At 48.2% G+C, this 21,070-nt stretch overlaps 6 protein-coding genes across 6 annotated transcripts; 4 read left to right on the top strand and 2 right to left on the bottom strand.

Annotated features, from left to right (window-relative positions):
• Positions 1 to 1,871: 1,871 nt before the first annotated feature.
• On the top strand, positions 1,872 to 3,794 carry H6S33_005194 (uncharacterized protein; the record flags this gene model as incomplete). The annotated part of the gene is made up of 1 exon (XM_044836553.1): positions 1,872 to 3,794. One exon carries the CDS (start codon positions 1,872 to 1,874, stop codon positions 3,792 to 3,794), a length of 1,923 nt encoding a protein of 640 aa, XP_044690407.1.
• A 3,399-nt stretch (positions 3,795 to 7,193) lies between these two features.
• Positions 7,194 to 8,011, bottom strand: H6S33_005193 (uncharacterized protein; the record flags this gene model as incomplete). The annotated part of the gene is made up of 4 exons (XM_044836552.1): positions 7,194 to 7,241; positions 7,312 to 7,321; positions 7,661 to 7,946; positions 8,002 to 8,011. The coding sequence occupies 4 exons, from the start codon at positions 8,009 to 8,011 to the stop codon at positions 7,194 to 7,196; spliced, it is 354 nt and encodes a 117-aa protein (XP_044690406.1).
• A 1,482-nt stretch (positions 8,012 to 9,493) lies between these two features.
• On the top strand, positions 9,494 to 10,813 carry H6S33_005192 (uncharacterized protein; the record flags this gene model as incomplete). Its single annotated transcript, XM_044836551.1, has 1 exon — positions 9,494 to 10,813. The coding sequence occupies one exon, from the start codon at positions 9,494 to 9,496 to the stop codon at positions 10,811 to 10,813; it is 1,320 nt and encodes a 439-aa protein (XP_044690405.1).
• Positions 10,814 to 11,149: 336 nt separating this feature from the next.
• Positions 11,150 to 11,575, bottom strand: H6S33_005191 (uncharacterized protein; the record flags this gene model as incomplete). The annotated part of the gene is made up of 2 exons (XM_044836550.1): positions 11,150 to 11,272; positions 11,390 to 11,575. The coding sequence occupies 2 exons, from the start codon at positions 11,573 to 11,575 to the stop codon at positions 11,150 to 11,152; spliced, it is 309 nt and encodes a 102-aa protein (XP_044690404.1).
• A 1,249-nt stretch (positions 11,576 to 12,824) lies between these two features.
• H6S33_005190 (uncharacterized protein) lies at positions 12,825 to 13,040 on the top strand (the record flags this gene model as incomplete). Its single annotated transcript, XM_044836549.1, has 1 exon — positions 12,825 to 13,040. The coding sequence occupies one exon, from the start codon at positions 12,825 to 12,827 to the stop codon at positions 13,038 to 13,040; it is 216 nt and encodes a 71-aa protein (XP_044690403.1).
• A 6,840-nt stretch (positions 13,041 to 19,880) lies between these two features.
• Positions 19,881 to 20,156, top strand: H6S33_005189 (uncharacterized protein; the record flags this gene model as incomplete). Its single annotated transcript, XM_044836548.1, has 2 exons — positions 19,881 to 19,983; positions 20,038 to 20,156. 2 exons carry the CDS (start codon positions 19,881 to 19,883, stop codon positions 20,154 to 20,156), a joined length of 222 nt encoding a protein of 73 aa, XP_044690402.1.
• Between the last annotated feature and the right edge of the window lie 914 nt (positions 20,157 to 21,070).

Raw genomic sequence — 21,070 nt, 5'->3', positions numbered from 1 at the left:
CCGCAGCTGAGACACAGGCATTCACGAAATGGCCACTACTAGAGACCACTACCACCGACAAGTTACAGCTAATACAGCCCTGACTAGGCGCAGCTGCTTATACCCATAGCATGTTCACTAATGGTGAAAGTCTCGCCGGACATGAATCGAGCTCTCGTCACGAGATGGACAACTGACAATCTATTTACATTCGATACTTGTATCGGGCGTGCCTGTTTGAAATAAGTCTCGGGCATGGAGCACGCACACAATCATAGTCCCAAAGGACTGGAATTATATAACGGAGCTCCATCACCTCTCGCTTTCAATTTCTCAGGTAGGATTCATTTTAGAGTCGTATCCTACTACCGTCTCGAGACGGGGTTAGTGAAGCCGGGCCACTGCAAATAATAAGGCCCATCCTACTAGCCACCAAAGGACCGGCCAACAGGGCTAGCCGGCTTTGTCCTCAGCGATCTCCCCGCCAGAGACAAGTCAGTCTCTGTAGATATGCACTGCAAGAGAAATCTACTGAAAGGCGGCCACACATGCATTGGGGTGGGTGCGGAGTCTAAGCTAACTAAAGCTTCCCTCGACATTTCCTAGGAAATAAGCAATAGTATCAAACTGGAAGCAAAGTATTGGCATTGCATGCACCATAAAACAAGAAATTACAGACTATATACTATAGAAACAACGTCTCACACCAAGAGTTGCGGTTGCGGGGTCTATTCGCCATTGATAGCGTTTGCTGAACAAGGACAATATCAATATCATGTATTAACCGCACTATTCCAGGAATCTAAGGCCTCTGTCTAGGCTCAGGAATTGTTGTGGGTCTGACTCGGCCCGCGTAACAGGGCGGGGTAGTAGTTTACGACCCGATACTCAGGAATAAGAGCTCCCAAAACACAATGAAGCTATATAACAGCCTAGAAAAACGAACGTTGTTAATCATTCCAGCTGGAGATATCAAGCCTGATAAAAGGAAGACAGGCCAGAAAAACGAACTAGAGCCCAGTCTCATGGAGCGCGGTCAGGAACGTAGGATCTTTGCCTATGCTCATAGCTATGGACTATCAACTGTTGGTTTTGCTCAACGGAGCTCTTATTATCTTTGCCATATCGCATAATTGAGCGGGTTCAGCTTCACTATGTTGTGGATAGATTCTAGAACATCTAACTCCTAGACGAAACGAAACATATCTCTCTAGCTGCCCAATCTCTTCAGCTTTTGATGACTTCGAAATGTACTTTGATCATAGGTATTCATGCAAGCTAGACCTGAGCCTTGCTTCAACAATCTGGGGGAAATCTCGCAGGAAAACGCAGGCGGAGAATTGGCGGGAGATCAACTCGGATTTAAAAAGATAACAAAAGTAAGGAATATGTTAGAAATACCACACATTTTTGCCTCATGCCTTCTGACAAATTTACTGGATCAGCGCGCGGTTAACAATGTTTGGCTTTACACAAAGCTTGTCGAACTGTCAAACTGGCCAGCACAAGCTTCCATAAACAAATGTGCGTTCCACAAGCTCGAAGAGGTCATACATCATCTGAGTTTACCAAGAATTCTTTTCTTACTATATAAGTGGTAACCGATCCGAATCTGTGTCTTGTGCCGAATAGCAGACACATCAGCCCCTTCGAGCCGAGTGATTTTCTATGATCGGATTCCTTCCGCCGAGATTTACAACGAGTACTACATATCCTAGCAATCTAGAGACAAAAACACTGGGAAGTCAATTCAAGATAGATTTTGGCTTACTTGAAGTATTTTTTCTGGTCGCCCTCTTTCTGGCCAGCATGATGAGGGTTTCACGGCTGGGCACGAAAGCGTTTGGATGGGATTTGATTGAAACAATTATATTAGCTGGTACTGCAAGATCATGAGTAATCTCCTCAACCCGCTCGTCCAACACGGATATCACCCGCTCTCCCTGAAAACTGCCAATGGAGTAATCCTTGCTAAACCCAACAAACCGGACTACTCCTCCCCTGCCGCATACCGCATAATCGTCCTCCTCCAGACCTTCTCCAAGATCCTGGAGAAAATAATAACACTCCGCCTGGCCGTGATAGCGAAGGCCACAGGACTCCTCCATAACCACCAATGCGGGTCAGTCAGCGGCTTGTCCACTGGAGACGCAGTCACCACACTCATACACGAGACCAGGGCCATGCAGTTGGCCAAACTTAAAGTCTCCACCCTCTTCCTAGACATTAAAGGGGGCTTTGACCACGTCCTCAAACAACACCTAGCCTCCACCCTCGCAGAAAAACACACCCCCCCCTACATCACGAACTGGGTCCTCTCCTTCCTATCCGACCGCTATATCACGCTGTTGTTTAAAGGATCCCCCAAAATCCCCACAGCCGTCCAAGTAGGAGTCCCACAAGGATCCCCAATATCACCGCTTCTCTTCCTTATTTATATTAACTTCCTCCACCAACACGACCCCACCCCTGGCATTTCACTCTCCTATGTAGACGACCTGGCCATTACAGTGGCCTCCCCATCATACAGGGAAAACATCGACATACTCCAGACCCACTACAATAAGCTCACAGCTCTGGCCTCCCCCAAGAACGTCACATTCTCGGTGGGGAAGACGGAGCTAATGCACTGGAGAACCCCACGCGATAAGTCCCCCACCTCACACCTCCCAATAATCCTAGATGGCCAAACCTTCCAGCCCAGCTCTATAGTACGATGGGTCGGATACTGGCTCACCCCTAACTTCAACCCCAACGCCCACTTCATCAGAAGAACGGCCTCCGCAAGAGCAGCCTTCGGCATTCTCAACCGCTTCTCCTCAGCGGGAAAAGGCCTATCACCTGCAAACTGCAGGAAAGTAGCCCTCCTCGCCATCCGTCCCATGCTCACATATGGAGCCAATGTATTCACCCCAACATCAGCGCTCCGAGAAATGAACACCTTCTGGAATGCAGTCCTCAGATGGACAACAGGCTGTTTCAGAGCCACCAATAACCGCGTCCTATGGGCAGAAGCAAAAGCCCCCCCCCTAATACTATACCTCCACTTCCTAAAGTGCAAATTCGCCATTAGGATCCTCCGAGCCTCCCCACTAGCAAACCCAGTAACGGGAAGGACAGACCCCCACTTCCCCACCACCCTACGAGACCGAACCTTTTCGCACACCGCCCTCCTTAAAGGCCGACCCAACCCACCAAAGAAATGGAATTCCAGAGCGAAGAAAGGGGTAGCACATACACCCATTGAACACCTCTGCTCCCTGCTCCTCCCCCTGATCGAAGAAGGCGTAGACCAGGGCAAGATGGCCCATAGAGCCAAGCAACAACTGCTGGATAACTGGCGCACCCATTTCCCAACTCCGAACTACTACACGCACAGATTAGACACATCCCCTCTACCCTTTACACACCTTCACAAGTTTATTGCCACAAGAATCCACCAAATAAGATCAGGAAAGAGCTACCTACGTGCGCAACAATCCTGGATCAACCTACACACCTCGCCCAAATGCCGGAAATGTGGCCTCGAAGACGAGACCCCCGACCATGCCATACTACAATGCAACGCCTCTGCACTCACCCGCTCCCAAACCTTAGATGGAGTTACATCCCTTGAGGAAATCTGGGACAACCACACCCTTACCCTCCTACTAGGGGCCTACATTACCAAAACCAGAACAGGCTACCCGGTCAGCCGGGGACCCTCACCACTCGAGTCAGGCTCAGGAACCTCATCCCCCCTCAGCTCAGTCTCCTCCTCCTCTACGCCATCAACAGCATTCATGGGCCCAATACCCACAGTCTACGCGTCCTAGTAAAGTCTCACTGAGAGCATAAGGCCAATGGCCAGAAGGATTTCACAGGGAAAGGCAACTAGCCCTCCCTCTAAATTGTTCATTGTTATTTATATGCGTTTGTCTTTCTCTTGTTATATTTTATTTTGTTTGGAATTTTGTTTTTGTTTTATATTAGGGGGCGAGTTATAAGTTTGGAAAGGGGATAGGTTTCTTTACGCCATAGTTTATACTTTACGCGATCATTGTGTACCTAGAAACAGAAATTGAAATGATATAAAAAAAAAAAAAAAAAAAAGATCATGAGTAATCCGAAAAGTGATCCTGATGATTCATATAAATTTCCCAATACTACCCAACGAATCTTTTTATTACCCGCGATATGCCCGTATCTTGAAGGACTGGCATGATACGTGTCAGTTATATGGTTACTTATTCGAGAGAGCGCTGTTCCTATATGCCTACAAGAGCCGATACATCACTTCATTACCTATTGAATGCATCACGAAGATTTTCCATCAACAAGAAAGCTCTACACATTCACTTAGCGCAATACATTGCACCTTACAACAAGCCCTTCGATTTTTGAAATAAATTTAAATTGACTCCAAAGCGAAACACAGCAGGGCAACGAATTACCTATGCTACGATTCTAGACCTACTACACACTATTCTAAACGCTATTTCTTTCTTTTCTTTCCGTAGACCACATATCTGACCTCACTCACAAGTCTAGACCCACTAGCACTATAGATCTCATTCCATAGCTATAGGATCTATTAGCGTTGAAAGACAAGCCCCAACGTCCTATACATACACCACAGCTTCCATAAAGAGATAGGTCCAAAGAAAAGGTTCGCATCTGGCTTTACAAGACGCCAACACCATTCAGAGGGACCTATCTCATCATCGAACTGGCCACATGCATCCCATAACAGGATAGGTTCACCCACATTCACATGCCACCGCTTCAGCACAGTGAGCACGATGATGTTGATGAACCTATCTTGCCATCGAAGCGTGAAACCCACAGAGACCCTATGCAATAGCTTCCATAGTGAAATAGGTCAAGGCACGAGATTCATCCGAAGATTTCGAATAAAAGCCCTCAGTCACGACCTATCTCACCATCGAACTAGTGCCCCACAAGCCACGCATCCCATGACAGGATAGGTTCATCAAATCTCACAAATGCCTCATATTGACATTTATAGCGCCGATGAACCTATCCTGCCATCGGAGCAGAAAAACCCAAGGAGACCCTGACTAACTTCCATGGTGAAATAGGTCGAAACAAGGAAATTCATCCGAAGATTTCGAATAAAAGCCCTCAATCACGACCTATCTCACCATCGAACCAGTGCCCAACCAGCCACGCATCCCATAGCAGGATAGGTTTCACCATATCTCACCACTGCAGTGCAGAGAACAAAGCACAGTGAAACCTATCGTGCCATCGGAGCCTGCAATCAAAAACCCACATAGAGATCCTAACCAGCTTCCATAGTGCAACAGGTTCGGACCACGCGATCCACCCGACAATGCCGGACAACACTGCTGAACAGACCGAACCTGTCGCACCATCGAACTAGTGTCCAACAGAAACATAACTATTTGGTCAATATGCGTCCCATAATAGGATAGGTTTCCGCAATCACCATAGTCCACCAAAGGACCCAATGGTTGACTGACTAAAAACCTATCCCACCATCGGAGCATAGAACCCCCCCAGATGTCCCAACTAGCGATGTTCCATGAAGAAACAGGTCTCTCACAAATCCAAGCTGGCCATAAAGGCCGAACCACGGAGAACTGAAGGACCTGTCTCACCATAGAACTAGCTATGTACCAACCAACCAACCAGGTACGCATCCCATAACAGGATAGGTCCCTCGATCTCTTATTCAGACTGAACCAGACGGTCAGCTACTGAAGATGAAATTGACGACCTATCCCGCCATCGGAGCGTAAAACCCACAAAGAAGCCCAAATATATGCCATATAGAGAGATAGGTCGCATTACAACAAAAACAGGTTCCGACCATATAGGCCATTGCCATTTGTGTTGGAACGGGACCTATCTCGCCATCGCACTAGCCCCACGCATCCCATAACAGGATAGGTCAGTCGATCACATCTTCAGATTGAACCAGACGGTAAGACCTTGAAGACGTAATCGACTGACCTATCCTGCCATCGGAGCACAAGATCCCCCCCAAAAAAACCCACACTGAACTGAATCCCATAACGAGATAGGTCGCATTACATCAAACGAGGCTCTGACCTAAAGGTCACTGCCATGAGTGTTGGAATGGAACCTATCTCGCCATCGAACCAGCCAGGAAGTCAGCCACTGTGAATCCCATAGCGAAATAGGTAGACAACCAGATATCCAGCGAGCTATATAGCTATATATTCGCTCGCTGGATCGCTGGTTGTTTACCCATCTCGCCATCGAACCACGGCCCATTCCCACGGGTGGATAGGTTCATGAGCGTTCTCGGCTGTTGGTGAACAACCATGCTAAGAACGACGCTCAACCTATTCTGCCGTCAGATGGAGCTGGGGAGGGGGAGGGGGAGAGGGGGGGAATTGGAATGGGACGTAGGGAAACAAAGATAAGAAGGAAAGGTAGGAAAAGAAAGATAGGAAAGAAAAGATGAGGAAAAGAAGGAAGGGAAAAGGAAAGGGAATTGCATCCCATAGTGGGATAGGTTTGACCATCTGCCCAGTTGAGCTGAGTCGACTTCAGCTGGAGATGTATCAAACCTATCCCACTATTGGAGCAGTACGTACAGCAGCTCAATGGTGTCAAGGGAAAAAAAATAAAAAATAAAAAAAATGAAAAAATAAAAAAAAATAAAAAAAAATAAAAAAAATAAAAAAAATAAAAAAAATAAAAAATAAAAAATAAAAAAAATAAAAAAATAAAAAATGGAAGAAAAGAAAAAGAATTGGGTAAGAGAAAAACTGGGCAAGAGGAAACTGGGGGAAGATGAAAGTTGGGAACGAACTAGGAGAGAATAATTTCCGGAGAGAGGGATGGCAAGGGAAATTTTTTTGGCGGGGTTTATACCAGAAGACTGCCAAGGCCGAGTTGGAATGTTACTGCAACTTAGGGCGGGACCGGGGCCGGGGGTGGGGGCGGGTTAGTTACATAATGTAGATTTCTCGGGGCTGCGGGTCATGTGCTGCGGGATGAATCTTGCACGGGTAGTTTTGGGTTGTCGTGTCCGCTGTAGATTTAGAATATTTGATTTTGAATTTGAATCAGGGGCTTATGAAAGTGAAAGTAAAGATTATTATTATTAAACCTTGATCCAATAGTTAGAATATTGATATACACCTCTTTTAGGAGTGACGAGTCAGTCTACTCCCTCTCGATTGACATTCCCTTCCCTCCCAGCCCGCAATCCACCACTAGCCCTGTCCCAAGTTTTTTTCACTCCAACTCAATCCCGCTAGTACCTATTTGCCAACTATTAGCCACCAAGGTTCACCCACTCACTCACCACCACGCCTTGCACGAGCTACCTACAACCCTAAACCTAACACCATAAGGTCAGCACCACAATCTCAATAATCACCAATTCTCACCCGCATTGAGCCCAACCACCCCGCCATCTCCCGCCGCACAGCGAACTGTCGTTCCGTCCTCTATCTACCACCCCCCGCGGAGGTGCTGTTAACCCGATAAGATCTATTCATAGCTGGTATTCTCTGTACCATCTATGCGTCGAGCCTTGCCTTGTGGGGGATCGCTGCCTGGTCCGTTGGAAGCTTAAGGGTGTAGATACAGCCGGAAGAGGTTTGCGGGGGTGGTTTGGTAAATTGGTGAGATTAGTGATAGATACTCGGAGGGATAATTGGATAGTAGGGCAGCGGACGGTAGATTGATCGTAAGACCAGATGGTGGTTTCTGTCGGCATTGCTGTATTTGGAAGCGGGTTGCGAGTAATATGTGCTTCCTCCTTTTTGTGCTTTGTCGGTTTCTGTTGGCCTTCCGGTAGTAAGATGTATCTCTATAGGCGGCCGCGGGGGTCTCTCTGGCGGATAGCTCGATCCAAGGTCGGATGAAAGGGCGCGGCGTGTATTCTCTCATCCCTCGAGCTCGAGTGGTAGACGCCAAAGTTGGAATCTGGCCGGCCATGGTCGATCGTAGCCATACCGGTCCTATCGGAATATCAGCGACCTTCAACTCGTCATGTACGGGGGTGAAATACCTTACCGCGTAACATATTATATTGATTTTGTGCCGTTACCGGGAGAAGAGCATAAGAGTGGTAGAACGTACGCAGGGTACAAGGTATATATATGTATATGCGCCAAGATGTAACGTCTCTATGGTATTGATTTGGAGTCGGCCTAGTGGGTAACGTATAACGCCTAAACCCGAAACCCGGGAGTGCGGGTCGACGTCTGGTCCGCGGCCTTGTGTACCTAGAGTACAGGTAAGCTTCTAATAAGGGCCAGGGTCGGTTAAGGACATGTATAGTTGACCAACAAGACAACGGGACGTTAAGATCGAGGAGGACGCTGGTCGCTGGTCGCTGGTCGCTTGCTATTTATACCGCCCTCTTGACGTCCATCAATCAAGTCATCATCGTTCTTGGCCATCGAGAAACATCCACTGCGTCACACATGTCTTAAGCTTGCGCATATGCACACTGATGATAGGCGGTCTATATCCCTTCGTCTGTTCCCGGATCCCGGTAATCACAACATACATGTTAATAGCACACTCCACTACCTTTTGGACCGCCAGCCGACATTTACCCTTAGCGTCTACAATTTGTATGGTGGGCTGCCACCGATCCCACACATGTCTTGAAAACGCACGGAGGGATGGCGTGCATGTGGGTGGTAAGTGTCCCGAACCATAGTTATGCTTGTGGTTCCTGCGTTTCTGCACATGGCAGTTGTGTGTGTGGTTGATCTTGGGTTGGCTGACCGCCATGATGCGTGCTCAGATCTCCAGAGGTTACATCCAGCTACCGTGATCGCGGATCAACATTGGATCGACAGTGCAGTGCAGTGCGTCGGGACGCAGTGCACCTTGGATTGTAATGACATGTAATCCCGAATTTAGATAGGGCTTACATTGTGAATATTTGATTATATAATATCATAATATGCATAACGTATATATAACTCGAGGTTTAAGGCTTAATAAGTCTGCGTCCCGGGACTTTCGCGTCCCTCGGAGGATTGAGACAACTCCCGGATCCGAAACAGAGGGATAAAAAATGTGTGAGATACACATGTAGCTACGTTGGCTCGCTGTCCGGTGAGTGATCTACATGAGTCGACGGGTGGCTACTAATGTACGCACGTTGATCTGTATTACACACTCTGACGACGTCCCAGGAGCTATGCTGTCCAAACGATCAGCACCTACCAACGAACGGATGACGCAACAGCTGCTCCGGTATAAATCACGCGCAGATCTACAGAGACCCACACACATATCCCGGTGTATGTCTTAGAATCACCGGCTGCTCCTAGTGGACATAAGCGATTCGGGCGCCGTTCAATCATTGACCACCGATCGAGTGACAGTCTGTGACGCCCTGTTACCCGGTCTCCCAGAATTTTCACCGACCTCCCCCGGCCACCTCGCACCCACCCGATTCGGCCAATCTCTCCAGCCAGCGGCACCCAGCACCGGCAGCACCGACCTAGCACACAGACACCGCTCAATTGGGCCGCAGCACACCACCATGTCGGCCGCCAAACGCTTCTCCCCCGGCGCCTCCCTCCTCCGCCGCTCCCGCCTCCTCTCCATGCCCGCGCCCGTCCCCCCGCCCCCCTCCTACTTCCTCACCAACCCAGACGTCGCCCCACACCCCACCGTCCAAGCCATCACCACTCCCGGCTCCTCCCACTCCCGCGGTAACTGGGGCCTCAAGCGCGACCTCCCCACCAAAACCCGCTACCCCTTCCTCCGCTACACGGCCCTCGACACACTCGCGCACTTCACGACCTACGAGTCCGCCTCCGACGACGTGCTCACGCTCAAGAAGTGGCAAGAAATGGACATCCCGCTGCTCCGCGGGCCCACAATCGACTCCTCGGCCCTGGCGAGCATGTACACCGTGCGCCACAGCGTCTTCGACTTCTCCCCCGACGCCCCCCACCGCGAGAGCTACACATGGCGATTCAAGGGCCCGTACATCCCCGACATGCCAGCAGGCGACTTTGCGCGCTATATCGATACGCAGGTGAAACCGCGCCGCGCAGAGTTCCGCGAGTTCGTCGCCCGCAACCAACGCCGCTTTGCGAGCCAGCCGGAGGCCGACCTGCGCCCCTCCCACACCCCCGCTGCCCCCGCTGCCCCCGCTGCCCCCGCTGCCCCCGCTGCCCCCGCTGCCCCCGCCGCCCCCGAGGCACCGGCGGAGGTGGAGGTAGACATGTTGGCGCTCCGCGCAGACACGTTTCTGCTGGGCCGCCTGGTCGTGGCGTTCCTGGACCTGCCGACGCTGACGCGGCCGCACCGCACGCACCCGTCTGGCGGGCTGCACTACACGCGGTCCACAGCGCCGGTACGGAACGACGCTGAGGGCGGGCCGCAGGGCGAGCCAAAGGCCGTGACGGGACGGTACATGAACTACAATGGGGCGTACGGGACCATGATTGGTGTTGGAGGTTTCGTGGCCAAGAGCGTGGACGCCATGCGGCTGGATGATCCGTTGAAGCTGTACAACAACCGGCAGCACACGCGGAAGTATGTTCCTGGCAAGGCGCGGCTGGATGCGCTGGGGCGCGTGCTGCTGGATGTGGATACGGTGAATGAGGAGGGGGGACGGGGAATGTATGGGCAGAGGGGGGGCGGCGATGCGGCGGCGCTGTTGAGGGGCTTTGGCACGACGAGGAGGTGGGATTCGTTGTATAATGCGGATAGGGAGATTAATGGGCCTGCGCAGGGGCAGAGGGCGGGCGTCGGGATGGGAGGAGGGATCGGAGGAGGGGTGGGCGGGAGGAGGGATGGAGGCCATACGGAGGCCATTATGGATCTGTTGGATCCGAGTAAGAGGCGTTAGGGAGGTAGATAGAGACTTTAGGGTCGTTGTAAATATTATTACTACTACTTCTTGTGCTGCACATCATCTTCTCTGGGAAACTTGCAATCGTGAATTGGCTGTCTATAATAAACCTCTTCTTCTTCTTGTGCTGTATTTCTTGTCTTCTCTAAAACCTTCAATCGTAAATTCACTCTACAATAATATACACTCCACCACCGCCCTCAATTCCACAGCCAAAAGCTAAAAAATCCAAAACCAAAAACGAGAAAAGAAAAAGCTGTCCATTCCCATTCCTATCTGCCAACAATATCTACAACCTCCCCCCCTCCTCCTTCTATCCCCCAAGTCCCCCGTCTAATTAACACCATTCTCCCTCTTCCACCTCTCCAAATACAACCCACCACTCATCGGGCTGGCCCCGCTATACCTCTCCGCCCCCACCGTCGGCGCCATCTTACGCGTCACAAACGGCGTCAACTATTCCACCCCCGCAATCCCATCCATTAGCCCCCGTTCCCCACTACCCCCAATTCCCCACTCCCCCGTCGCCCCATCTCCCCCCGGCACCCCAATTCACCTCGGAGCAAAACATACCTTAAACCCCTCCAGACCCGGCACGACATACGTGCGCACCTTGCTATAATCGACCACGAAGCCTCCGCGGCGGGTATGCGTCCCCATGGACCCGGTGCGCGTGCCCTTGTAGTATCCGCCGTTGACCATTTTCGTGGTGAGCGCGAGGCGGCGGATGGCGCGGTGCAGGGGTGCGGTTGGCTGCATTTTTTTTTTTTTTTTCCTGTTCGGTATGTAGTCTAGTATGGTGGGCGTGAAATGCAGCGGCGGCGTGCGTGCGTGGGGCAGTTTGCAAAGCGGCGGCGGGAGAGGCGGTGGTGAAGTGAGGTTGGTGGGTTAGGGCTGTTGTGCTGTGATGCAGAATTGTGGTGGGGGGGTTACCCGGACGGTGGTGGGGCATGACGTGAAAGTGGGGGTGAGGCTCTGTGAGGCTCAAAGTGGGGGGGCATCATGACTCATGGATTCTCACTCGGGTTGATTAGTTATTGCGCCATCTCAACACATCTCAACAAATAATTGAAAAGGGCCAAGGTTTCGGCATAATTAAATTCATGATTCGTTATCGTTATTTGATTTGGAGGAAATAGAGCACTCATGCACAACATGCACCCTGGTCGAGCCTGATTGTCCCGAAACCGGAAAAAGGCATGCTGTATGGAGGCACGGGCCATGTCAGTCACGTACATGTACATACGTGGACCCTAGCTCGAGCCTGACGGTAAACAGGAAACGACAACACAATAGCATCTCAGGAAGCTGCCATCTCTCCTGAGGTTGGAGGAACAGAGAAGATAGACCTCCGGAGTGATTCAATTCCTTCAAGCTCCTCCTGACGTCGAGCCTGATCCGCTTGAACCTGAGCTGCATGAGCCTGAGCTACATGAACGCGTACGGGCCGAACCCCACAACCAGGCTCGAGCCTGATGTACGGCAGACAGCACACGTCAACACATCACATCAACGGCAGAGCCCAGGAAGGATCCTCGCATCATGATCAAGGGGGGTTCCTTTGCAGGAAGCCTCGTGAAGTCGCTTCTCTCCACGTTTATGCAGCGGGTCGGGCTTGAGTGAGTCGTTGACTTAAGCTCGAGCCTGGGGGATCGAGCCTGCATATGTATGTCTAAGCCTGAGCGATGAGAGTCTCAGGGAGAACCTGGTAAATAACATGCAGGCTCGAGCCTGGCAGCACATGCATCAGGAATTATGGAAGCGCTGGTGCCAGGGACTCCCGGCTTAGGGGGAAGAGACTGCTGCAGAGCACAGCCAGAAGCCCCAGAATCAACAGGCAACTGGGATCGAGCCTGGTAGCATGCATCAGAAATTATCGAAACCATGGTGTCAGGTACTCCCGACTTAGGGAAGAGAGACTGTTGTAGAACACCACCCGAGACCTCAGATCAGATTGGTAACTGGGCTCGAGCCTGGCAGCATGCATCCGGACAACATCGAAATCGTCATGTCAGATGCCCTTGGTGTACGGAGGAGAGACTGTTGCCGAGGACTATCACAAGTCTCAGAAGGCGGTGAAATCGATGTGCCAAACCTGATCGGCCAGGGTCTCAACGTGAACCCGGGAACTGGGCTCGAGCCTGGCACCACGCATCCGACGTGGAGGCTGTCGCGGAAGATCACCACGAGTCGCAGAAAGTGGAGAAAACTTTTCGGGTTATGACACTGGCCACTTTTCGGTTTATGACACTGGCCAGCCACGCAAGCCGTCGTTTTAAGCTTCTAGTCTGCTGATCCAGGCTGCAGATACCAGGCTCGTGAGATTTTGGTCTCGATCTGGTATGGTAGAGCTTCAGGCTCGGCCTGGGCTGGATTTCCAACTGGGAATGCGTTGGAAACAGGTTCGTGGCTGGGATTGTTACACCACTCCAGCTTCACCGATTTTGGGTGTCGTATGTTCGATAGAGACAGGAGGGGTACCGAGCCTGATGCTGTGCTTCTCTCTGATGTAGGAATGCATGGACGGGATACGAGGCAAAAATAAGTTTGATTAGCCTCGTATCGAAGGAGGAAAGGTGGTAGAGATACATGTGTATACTTGTCTCGAACTCTATTCTAGAAACGTCGTATCACGCTAGGCAACAATGTTTCCCTTGAGGTATAAGCTATTAGAAAGAATGTTTGTAGAGGTTACGTGTAATGTTGACGAAACAAATCTGAGGATCTACTCTGATAACCAAATGTATAACGGATGCCATTCTATATCAAGGGTTGGGAATCTCTCTTCTGTCTTCATTCTCAGCTGAATACATCGTACTTACAGCCTTGGAGATTCGGTAATTTCATTGGCCGATCAACGGGAACTCCGATGAAACGCCTTTGTCTTTTCTGCCTACTTGCTACCCATGCATTACCTATTCGCTTCCGTGCTTCTTGCTTGATGGGTGGATGTATTCTGGCCTATGGCTTACACAGGGATACAGTGGGCGTGCGTGTCCATTGTTTGGGGTTGCTTATGGAATGTAGTAGCATGGCCTTATACCGGTAATACCGAAAACTATCAGCTTATGTAGTTAATTGGACAACATCAACAGCGAATCATGCATCAGAAAATAACTTATTATGCGGTACCAAGACGTTTCATAAGGTTCAAATGTTCCATCGCGTCGGAATATTAGGTATTTTCTGGCGCTATAATGCCGAATTGATTCTCTACATATATACAGCATATCACTAACTATATCTCCCAGTTAAACCACTACCGCCAAGTACTGTTTATGGAACCCAAATCTTGAGTCTATAAATGATTGAAGCTATTACAAATATTCATGCTGCGCGGCCTGCATTAGCAATGCTACCAGGGTCGATTGGATGCGCAATCTTCGCATGACTGCCTCGTACCAGAGTCATTATCATGAAGGAATGTGATAGACTTTCGTACCAATTCAGATATGAATCTCAGGGGCCGATAGAGCTAGAGTCCATAAACAAATTTCGAATAAATAGCATAGCGCCAAAGAGTTAACTGCACATATTGATGACAGCTATGATATCACGTTGGGTATGTAATTTTGCCACAAAGTCTTGGTTGTCTGTATGCGGGACGCTTGCTCCTTTTGTTTTTTGTTTTTTTTCGCTCGAAGAAGGTTGCCATGGGCTTATCCGCAAGTGCTGTAATCCTTCATTGACACTTCCCCTCCATAGGGATATGAAATGCGCAAGCTGCAGGAATAGGATGACATGAACTACTATGGTGTCTTCTAAGTGTATTGGTATATTTTTAACGTATTTCACAGCCCGGTAAGCGACCTACATAAAAAATGACACTTGTGGATGCCACTTTGGAGAGTGGCGAAGTGTCAATTGTCAGAATTGACGGTTAGTAAATAGGCTCTATTACACAGTCTAGAGATTCCCGCCATTACGAGTGCTTATAATCAGCTACAAGTATCTTTCTCGGTCGTAACCACAATAAACGACATAAAGTGACTTGCCTCACTTAACACTCCGCTTTTTTTCCCGATCATTCTATTCTATTATCCCACTCTCACGCCTTAAACTGCCAGTAGTACCACCTCAATACGTAACACCAATGTGTTCGGCAATCTGCCGCCAACCCGCGTCGACCTCGGCGTCGACTAGCAATGGAGGAAGTCCGAGTGCCTGTGATTGATTTGCTGATAATTATGAAACATTTAGCAACGTCAACCAGTCGCTAAGAATTGAGGAAAGCCTACAAGTAAATCAAATAAGGTCACGACGCGTTTGCGGCAGTTACTGGACGTCGTGTACTCCGATTGGGTAGCGGAGCGATGCAGAATCGCTAGCACCAGAGCTGTACAGCTTCATCGGCAAGATATGAGTTGTTTCCTAGTTGAACTGTGAGTAATGCTAAAGACGTACTCGTTCTGGACCTGACCAATCTGTTCTTGAATTTGACCAATCTGTTCTTGAACTTGACCAATCTGTTCTTGAACTTGGGCGAAAAGAGCAATGATCTGTACTAGTATGCCATGTACAGCGATGGGGAAAATTATTGTAGAAACAAGGGTCTAAAAACAGGGTTTAGGTAGCTGCCCCGGCCAATAGGACTCTTACCATACTTCTACAATAATTTTCCCTATCGCTGTACTGTACCGCCATCACTACACATCGAGTGATGATCTGTGCATGTGGAACCAGTTCCAGGATGCTCAGATGTACGCAGATAAATCTGCATTATACGCCTTGCTTGGCACTAGTTCTGCGGTTCCACCCCGCTAAGGGGAATCTTAGGGCCCGTTTGGTTGTTTTGGCGTTTCAAAACTCCGTCTGGCAACTGCTCCGTTAGGCGAGCATAAACGGAGATTTTTTAAAATGAAGTTTAGGTTTACCAAACACCAGTAACGATGTTGCTTGTCAGTTTCGTGAAACTGGAGTTATGCAAAAAGAAACTCGGTTTGCCCACCAAAACTCCGTTCCAATGTGTAACCAAACGGGTCCTTAATATTCAGCAGGAACCTGAATGCTTTAGGGGCGTGTACATGTTCTCGGCTGTGCCTCGAAGGGGTTAATTTCGCCCCTCTCTTTGCGGGTCCATAATAATATCTACTCTACTAGCTATAGATCATCAAGGAGGCCGGCGCCGGCAGGGGTTCCATCTTATCAAGATGGAGGGTTACCCGGCCACTACTTGACAGGCCAGAGGATTAAATACTAAGGCCGCGTCCTGTTGCAACGAATATCACGATATTCGGCCGTCTTGGCACAATATTTGAGATTATTTCTGAAGGTAGTGTTCGAGCAACCACTTTTTACGATATTTGTCATCCTGTTAGAGCCCCAATATCATGATCTAAAATATTCTGCTCAGACCAGAATATTCAAGCTCATATCACAATCCTCGCCGCGCTAGCACCAGACTTAGCACCAAGTTCACCAACCCAAATGTTGTATATTACTAGGGCTCTGAAATTTATTCACCTCCGTTGTGGCTTACGAAGCTTAAGGCTTGATCAAAAACTTGAAATATTTTGGTAGCAGAACATGCTCTAATTTTTTATTCCTGTCAGGTTGCGGTCCTGGCATATTCCGTTGCTACATGGGCAGGTCGTAACATCACAATATCTGAGATCGTGGTTGCCAGGACGCGGCCTAAATTATAAAGTTACATAGTGCTTTTAGTGGCCGCGTGTCATACCTCCTAAACAACATTAACCGCGATGATCTACATTCTTCCTGCAGACATATCATCTCTTGACAACCGTTTTGAAAGCTTCTAGGTTCGATTCCGATTCAAAAGCACAAATCCCAGGACGAAACGGGTTTGCCACCATATTGTCTTACACCAGCGCAGTTCGAACGATATCTTCAGGTCGAAATTTCTCCTATATCTAGCCAGCAATGCATTACGAATAAAGCCTTTTTATTGGGCTTACCTCACAATCACATGATGTGCCAAGCCTGCGGGCTTAAATAAGAGCACGCTGTAGTTCACATCTAATTGCAACTGGTTGTCACATCGCCAATCGGTGGATACAGAAAGATATATATATTTTTTTTTTTCGTGTATGACAGATCAACCTCAAACATTTCGACCATTAAAAGCTGATTTATAGGGTTACGATTCTCCGCGATATGTATCATGTGCTGATACTGCATAGATCAACCCTGACCAATTGTAACAAAAAAGAGGCAAGTACATATAATGTATATATGCACCCAATTGCAAGCGAAAATTCCAATGATCACAATGGACCCTTTCATATTATAGGTATTTCCACTCGTGTGAATACCCCCATCCCCGCATCACTTACCCAAGGCCCAAGCAAGCATACCCAATAACGATGCATATGCCAAGCCGAAATATAGAAAATGCATCTATATCTAGCTAATAAGCCGTTCTTTTCGCCAATAGCACAATAGTGGAACCTCCGGAGCGTGCTGCATCACACCAAAGCGTAAACTATGCTACTTCCAGGCTCATTCTATTTCCCCTCATTTGGGAATTAACACTGCCTTCAATGGCCGTGACAATTGCTGCAATGTATGTTATGGGCCTTTATCCTATCCTATCCACTCAGTGCTCTTGCTCTTGCTCATGTACGTCGGTATATATGTATCTTACTCTGGATCAATGCCTCTCAAGAAGCGAAAAGTAGCTGCAATAGAGATGAACGCAATTAACAGGGCAGTGAAGATAATTATATCCCCCCGCTTATTTACCGCCATTATCTCAGCATACAGTCTCCGGAATTGAAACCGATATCTTGGAGCGAGTAAAGCAAAGCATTGGACATACCCGCGGTCAAGTTTCTACACGCTGTTTTACAAAAGCTTCTTCGGTCAAATCAACATGGTAAACTGGTTAAAGACTTGTTCATCAACATCCAGCCACAGAAAACAGGCATATATTAAAAGATCCATCATGTGTGATCACTCGAGATCGAGATATATTTGGGCTAAACTGTTTCACGTCCCTTCTAAACAAAGTGTGTAGAGTCTGAGCAAGGATTCTTCTACAGCCCACTCGGCACATGCACGTCTGGACGTTATCAGTGGCCAGCCACTCATGCACCACGGAGTCTCACCTACCCCATTCCGTTCTAAAGTCTCTCTACCCTAGCTTCTACGTTTCTCTTGATCATATGTGAAAACGTGTATACACAGCTAGCCATCACAAGGCAGCTTTGATGCATTCGATGGGACTCCGGGGAGATATCTAAGCCAAGGCGCCAGAAGGCTCAAGGTATTATAAACAAGGGTCCATCGTCTCATTTGCCTTACATATATTAAGTTTATAAGGGCATTGTGTTGTGCACGGTCCGGGGGGTCTAGACTTGAATACAGGCTACCTTACGATGAAAGATCGCATTTCAGTGTGGCTTTGACGGGATGCCGTTTAGCACAGTACGGGCCCCGGAAGTTGACGACGCGATATGGTGCGCACAATACGTACACACAGAAAATACTTATGTACTTAGCAAGCGAAGTACACAAACCCACAAGTGACATCCTTGCAATGAGTCTTTATCCTTGCATATTTATCATTGATATAGCAATTGGTGGTCAGCCTTAGATCTTTAGGCCACGCCGGGGATGGAACACAAGTCAGCCCCCTTTGCTTTAAGAACTGAAGCTAGTTAGTCTATGGAGATTTTGTTTGCTGAGTCTTTAACGATTTAACTTTTGTTCGCGTCCGGCTTTTCGTTAGCAAGCTTTACCGGTTACTCGGCTCATACACAAGTTATCCATATATACGTGTAGTTGCACTACATGTATGTAGGTACATACATACTAGGGGTGTGCCAACTCGCGACCGCGAGTTGTACTTTGGATTATGGGTATTAAATAAAATTTAATTCTCCCACTACAATCATGAGGGGCCTTCGGCCCCATCGTCCTCTCGTGAGTGCTCAGTACTTTGATGTGTCGTGCTGACTAATCAACATCCCTGCACTCAGCAGCCAATCAAACCGTTCCAATGTTAGAAAACTTAGCGATAGTACATTATAGATCAGCGGCTATGTAGCTAGATACATGATAGGCTATTCAGCCTAAATTGTAAAAATCATCACCCCGGCCTTCTGCAGGTCCCAGAAGATCTCAAAGCACTGCTTCAGTACCTATTAGATTTAGTCGAGATTAAGGTGCAGTTCATGGCGAAGCAAACATCTTTCCGTTCTTACTCCTTAAATATCGACAGAAAAGCACTTTGGAGACGTTGGTTGGCGTGGACAGCTCAACCAACTAGAATAGCCCCGCCTGCCCTTTATCCATAACTCAACCAACTGCATAAGGTATTATACGTTTTTAGACAACATATATATTTACCTAGGGTCTAGGTACGTACATATAAGTACATGTACTTAAGTGGATGTGTGGTTTGTGCTTTATGCATATAGGTTCTGGAAGTTAATGTCAGTTACATGTAGTTCAGCTTAGATTAAAGCCCTATCGTACCTGCAGGAAAATCATGTGGCGCTTGGAACATACGTTCTCCCACGTGCTATAAACGATGTTTGGTGAGTACTATGAATGAAGGAGATTTTCATTCCTGACAACACTGAGACACAATAAACATGGTTTTTCCGGATCCGAAGTGATTACTGTTCCAATAAGTTTCCCCATGAAGCCAAGTGTTCGGGTCTGGCCTTGCAGATTTGCTCGCCCCATTATTTCAAAGAACTGCTCGGTGAATCGTCAATCTTGCACGAGCAAGTAATATTCATTGGCACACTGCATGGCGAAGCAGTACAACTAGCTGGTGCGAGCCTTAGCCAGGCTCGAGACTGAATGAAGAGTTGACGAAAAAGAAAAAAAGCCTTGGTCTTCATTTCTATATATAAAGCACTCCCCACTCCCCAATCTGTTCCAAAGTTCTGTACTTTCACCAGAAAGCAAAAGCTCTATTAACACCGTAGTACCTTTGCCTACACCTAGACTCTTATATCATATCATACCTACAACGACAATAGCAAAAGTCCCTCACAGCTATTAAATTGTTCCTTGTTTGCTACATACGGCCTCTAGCTCCAGATTACATTTACCATATTCTTTTTCACTTCACCTTTTTATTTCAACAATGACCGATACCAACATTACCCACGGAACTCAGCAGACACTGAACAATATTCAAGGGCAAGCAGGAGCTCAAACAACCAACCCAACCGCTGGAGCTGCTGGTGGTATGTCATCTCTCCCTATTTCCCCGAAATCAAGTCCTGACAGAAATAAAGCAGCCGCTGCTGGCGCACAGGGTGTTCGTAGAAACCCAATGATGGAACGATTCCTGGATCAGACACCAAACGAGGAATCCGTGGCTGCCATTGCAAGGAACTTAAGCTTGTTGAACCAATGATTCGAAGGGTTCTGATTATTTCTTAACCACAAGGACACTGCTCTGTCTAGATTCAAGGTATTTTTTTTACCAATTATCCTCCAATTGTTTTCCACATCTAATTTTATTATAGGCCGTGAGTACGGCAGTTCTGAATCCCCTTCCAGCGCAAGGGGCACCATAAACGTACCGGCCGCGACTACGATGGTTCCGAAAGCTACTGCGACCTTGGTACTCACGACACTACCGAGTGTGAGAGACACTGGACGTTGTGTGATGTTCACGGTCTCGAAAAAACGCCCCGTGAACGGGGAAGGCTCTGGCTCAAGGCTTTTTCTTTGTTTCCTTTTTTTTGTAGCAAGTTAGTTTAAACGGGTTTGACGCATATGGGGTCGCCGAAAAATGATGATGAATAATATTTCCAGAGGTTGCTAGACTGCCAAGATCCTATCGTTGCTAAACCTGCGCGCCTACATGTAGTAAAGATTGCTCCCCCTGGTTCGATAGTGAATTTAGTTTTGATTCCTTATTTTCAAGTACCTATATATATTTCCATCGACGTTACGTCTAGACAGGCCTAGCTAGGACTTATCATAATTCGATGTCAACAGGGGGTTTCAAAGCTAGTGTCGTCTTTCTAAACGTGTAAGGTACTGCATCGGAATATGTTGGATCTATTTATGACCTTAGGAAGGCGTTTTTTATTGCCTATTTGCGGAGCGATATCATGGCCCTCAAGTTGTGGTGAGAAATTCAACACTTTTTTAATGTTGACGTTAACGTGTAGCGTTGTTGCCTACTATTTCGTCTTAATTGGGATTCGCGTCATAGCTGTTACTAGTGCCGTTGTAACTGAGACGGTTGCGCATACATAATGTAGACATTCGGCGAGTACATTGGACTGTTCGCACCTCAGAACTCAACAAATCCGTTTT

The sequence above is a fragment of the Morchella sextelata genome (genome assembly GCF_020137385.1).
Source record: "Morchella sextelata strain SCLS chromosome Unknown scls_19, whole genome shotgun sequence".
In the NCBI taxonomy this organism is placed as follows: domain Eukaryota; kingdom Fungi; phylum Ascomycota; class Pezizomycetes; order Pezizales; family Morchellaceae; genus Morchella; species Morchella sextelata.
The sequence above is the reverse complement of the archived record's forward strand: the minus strand, read 5'-3'. Positions and strand labels throughout refer to the sequence as shown.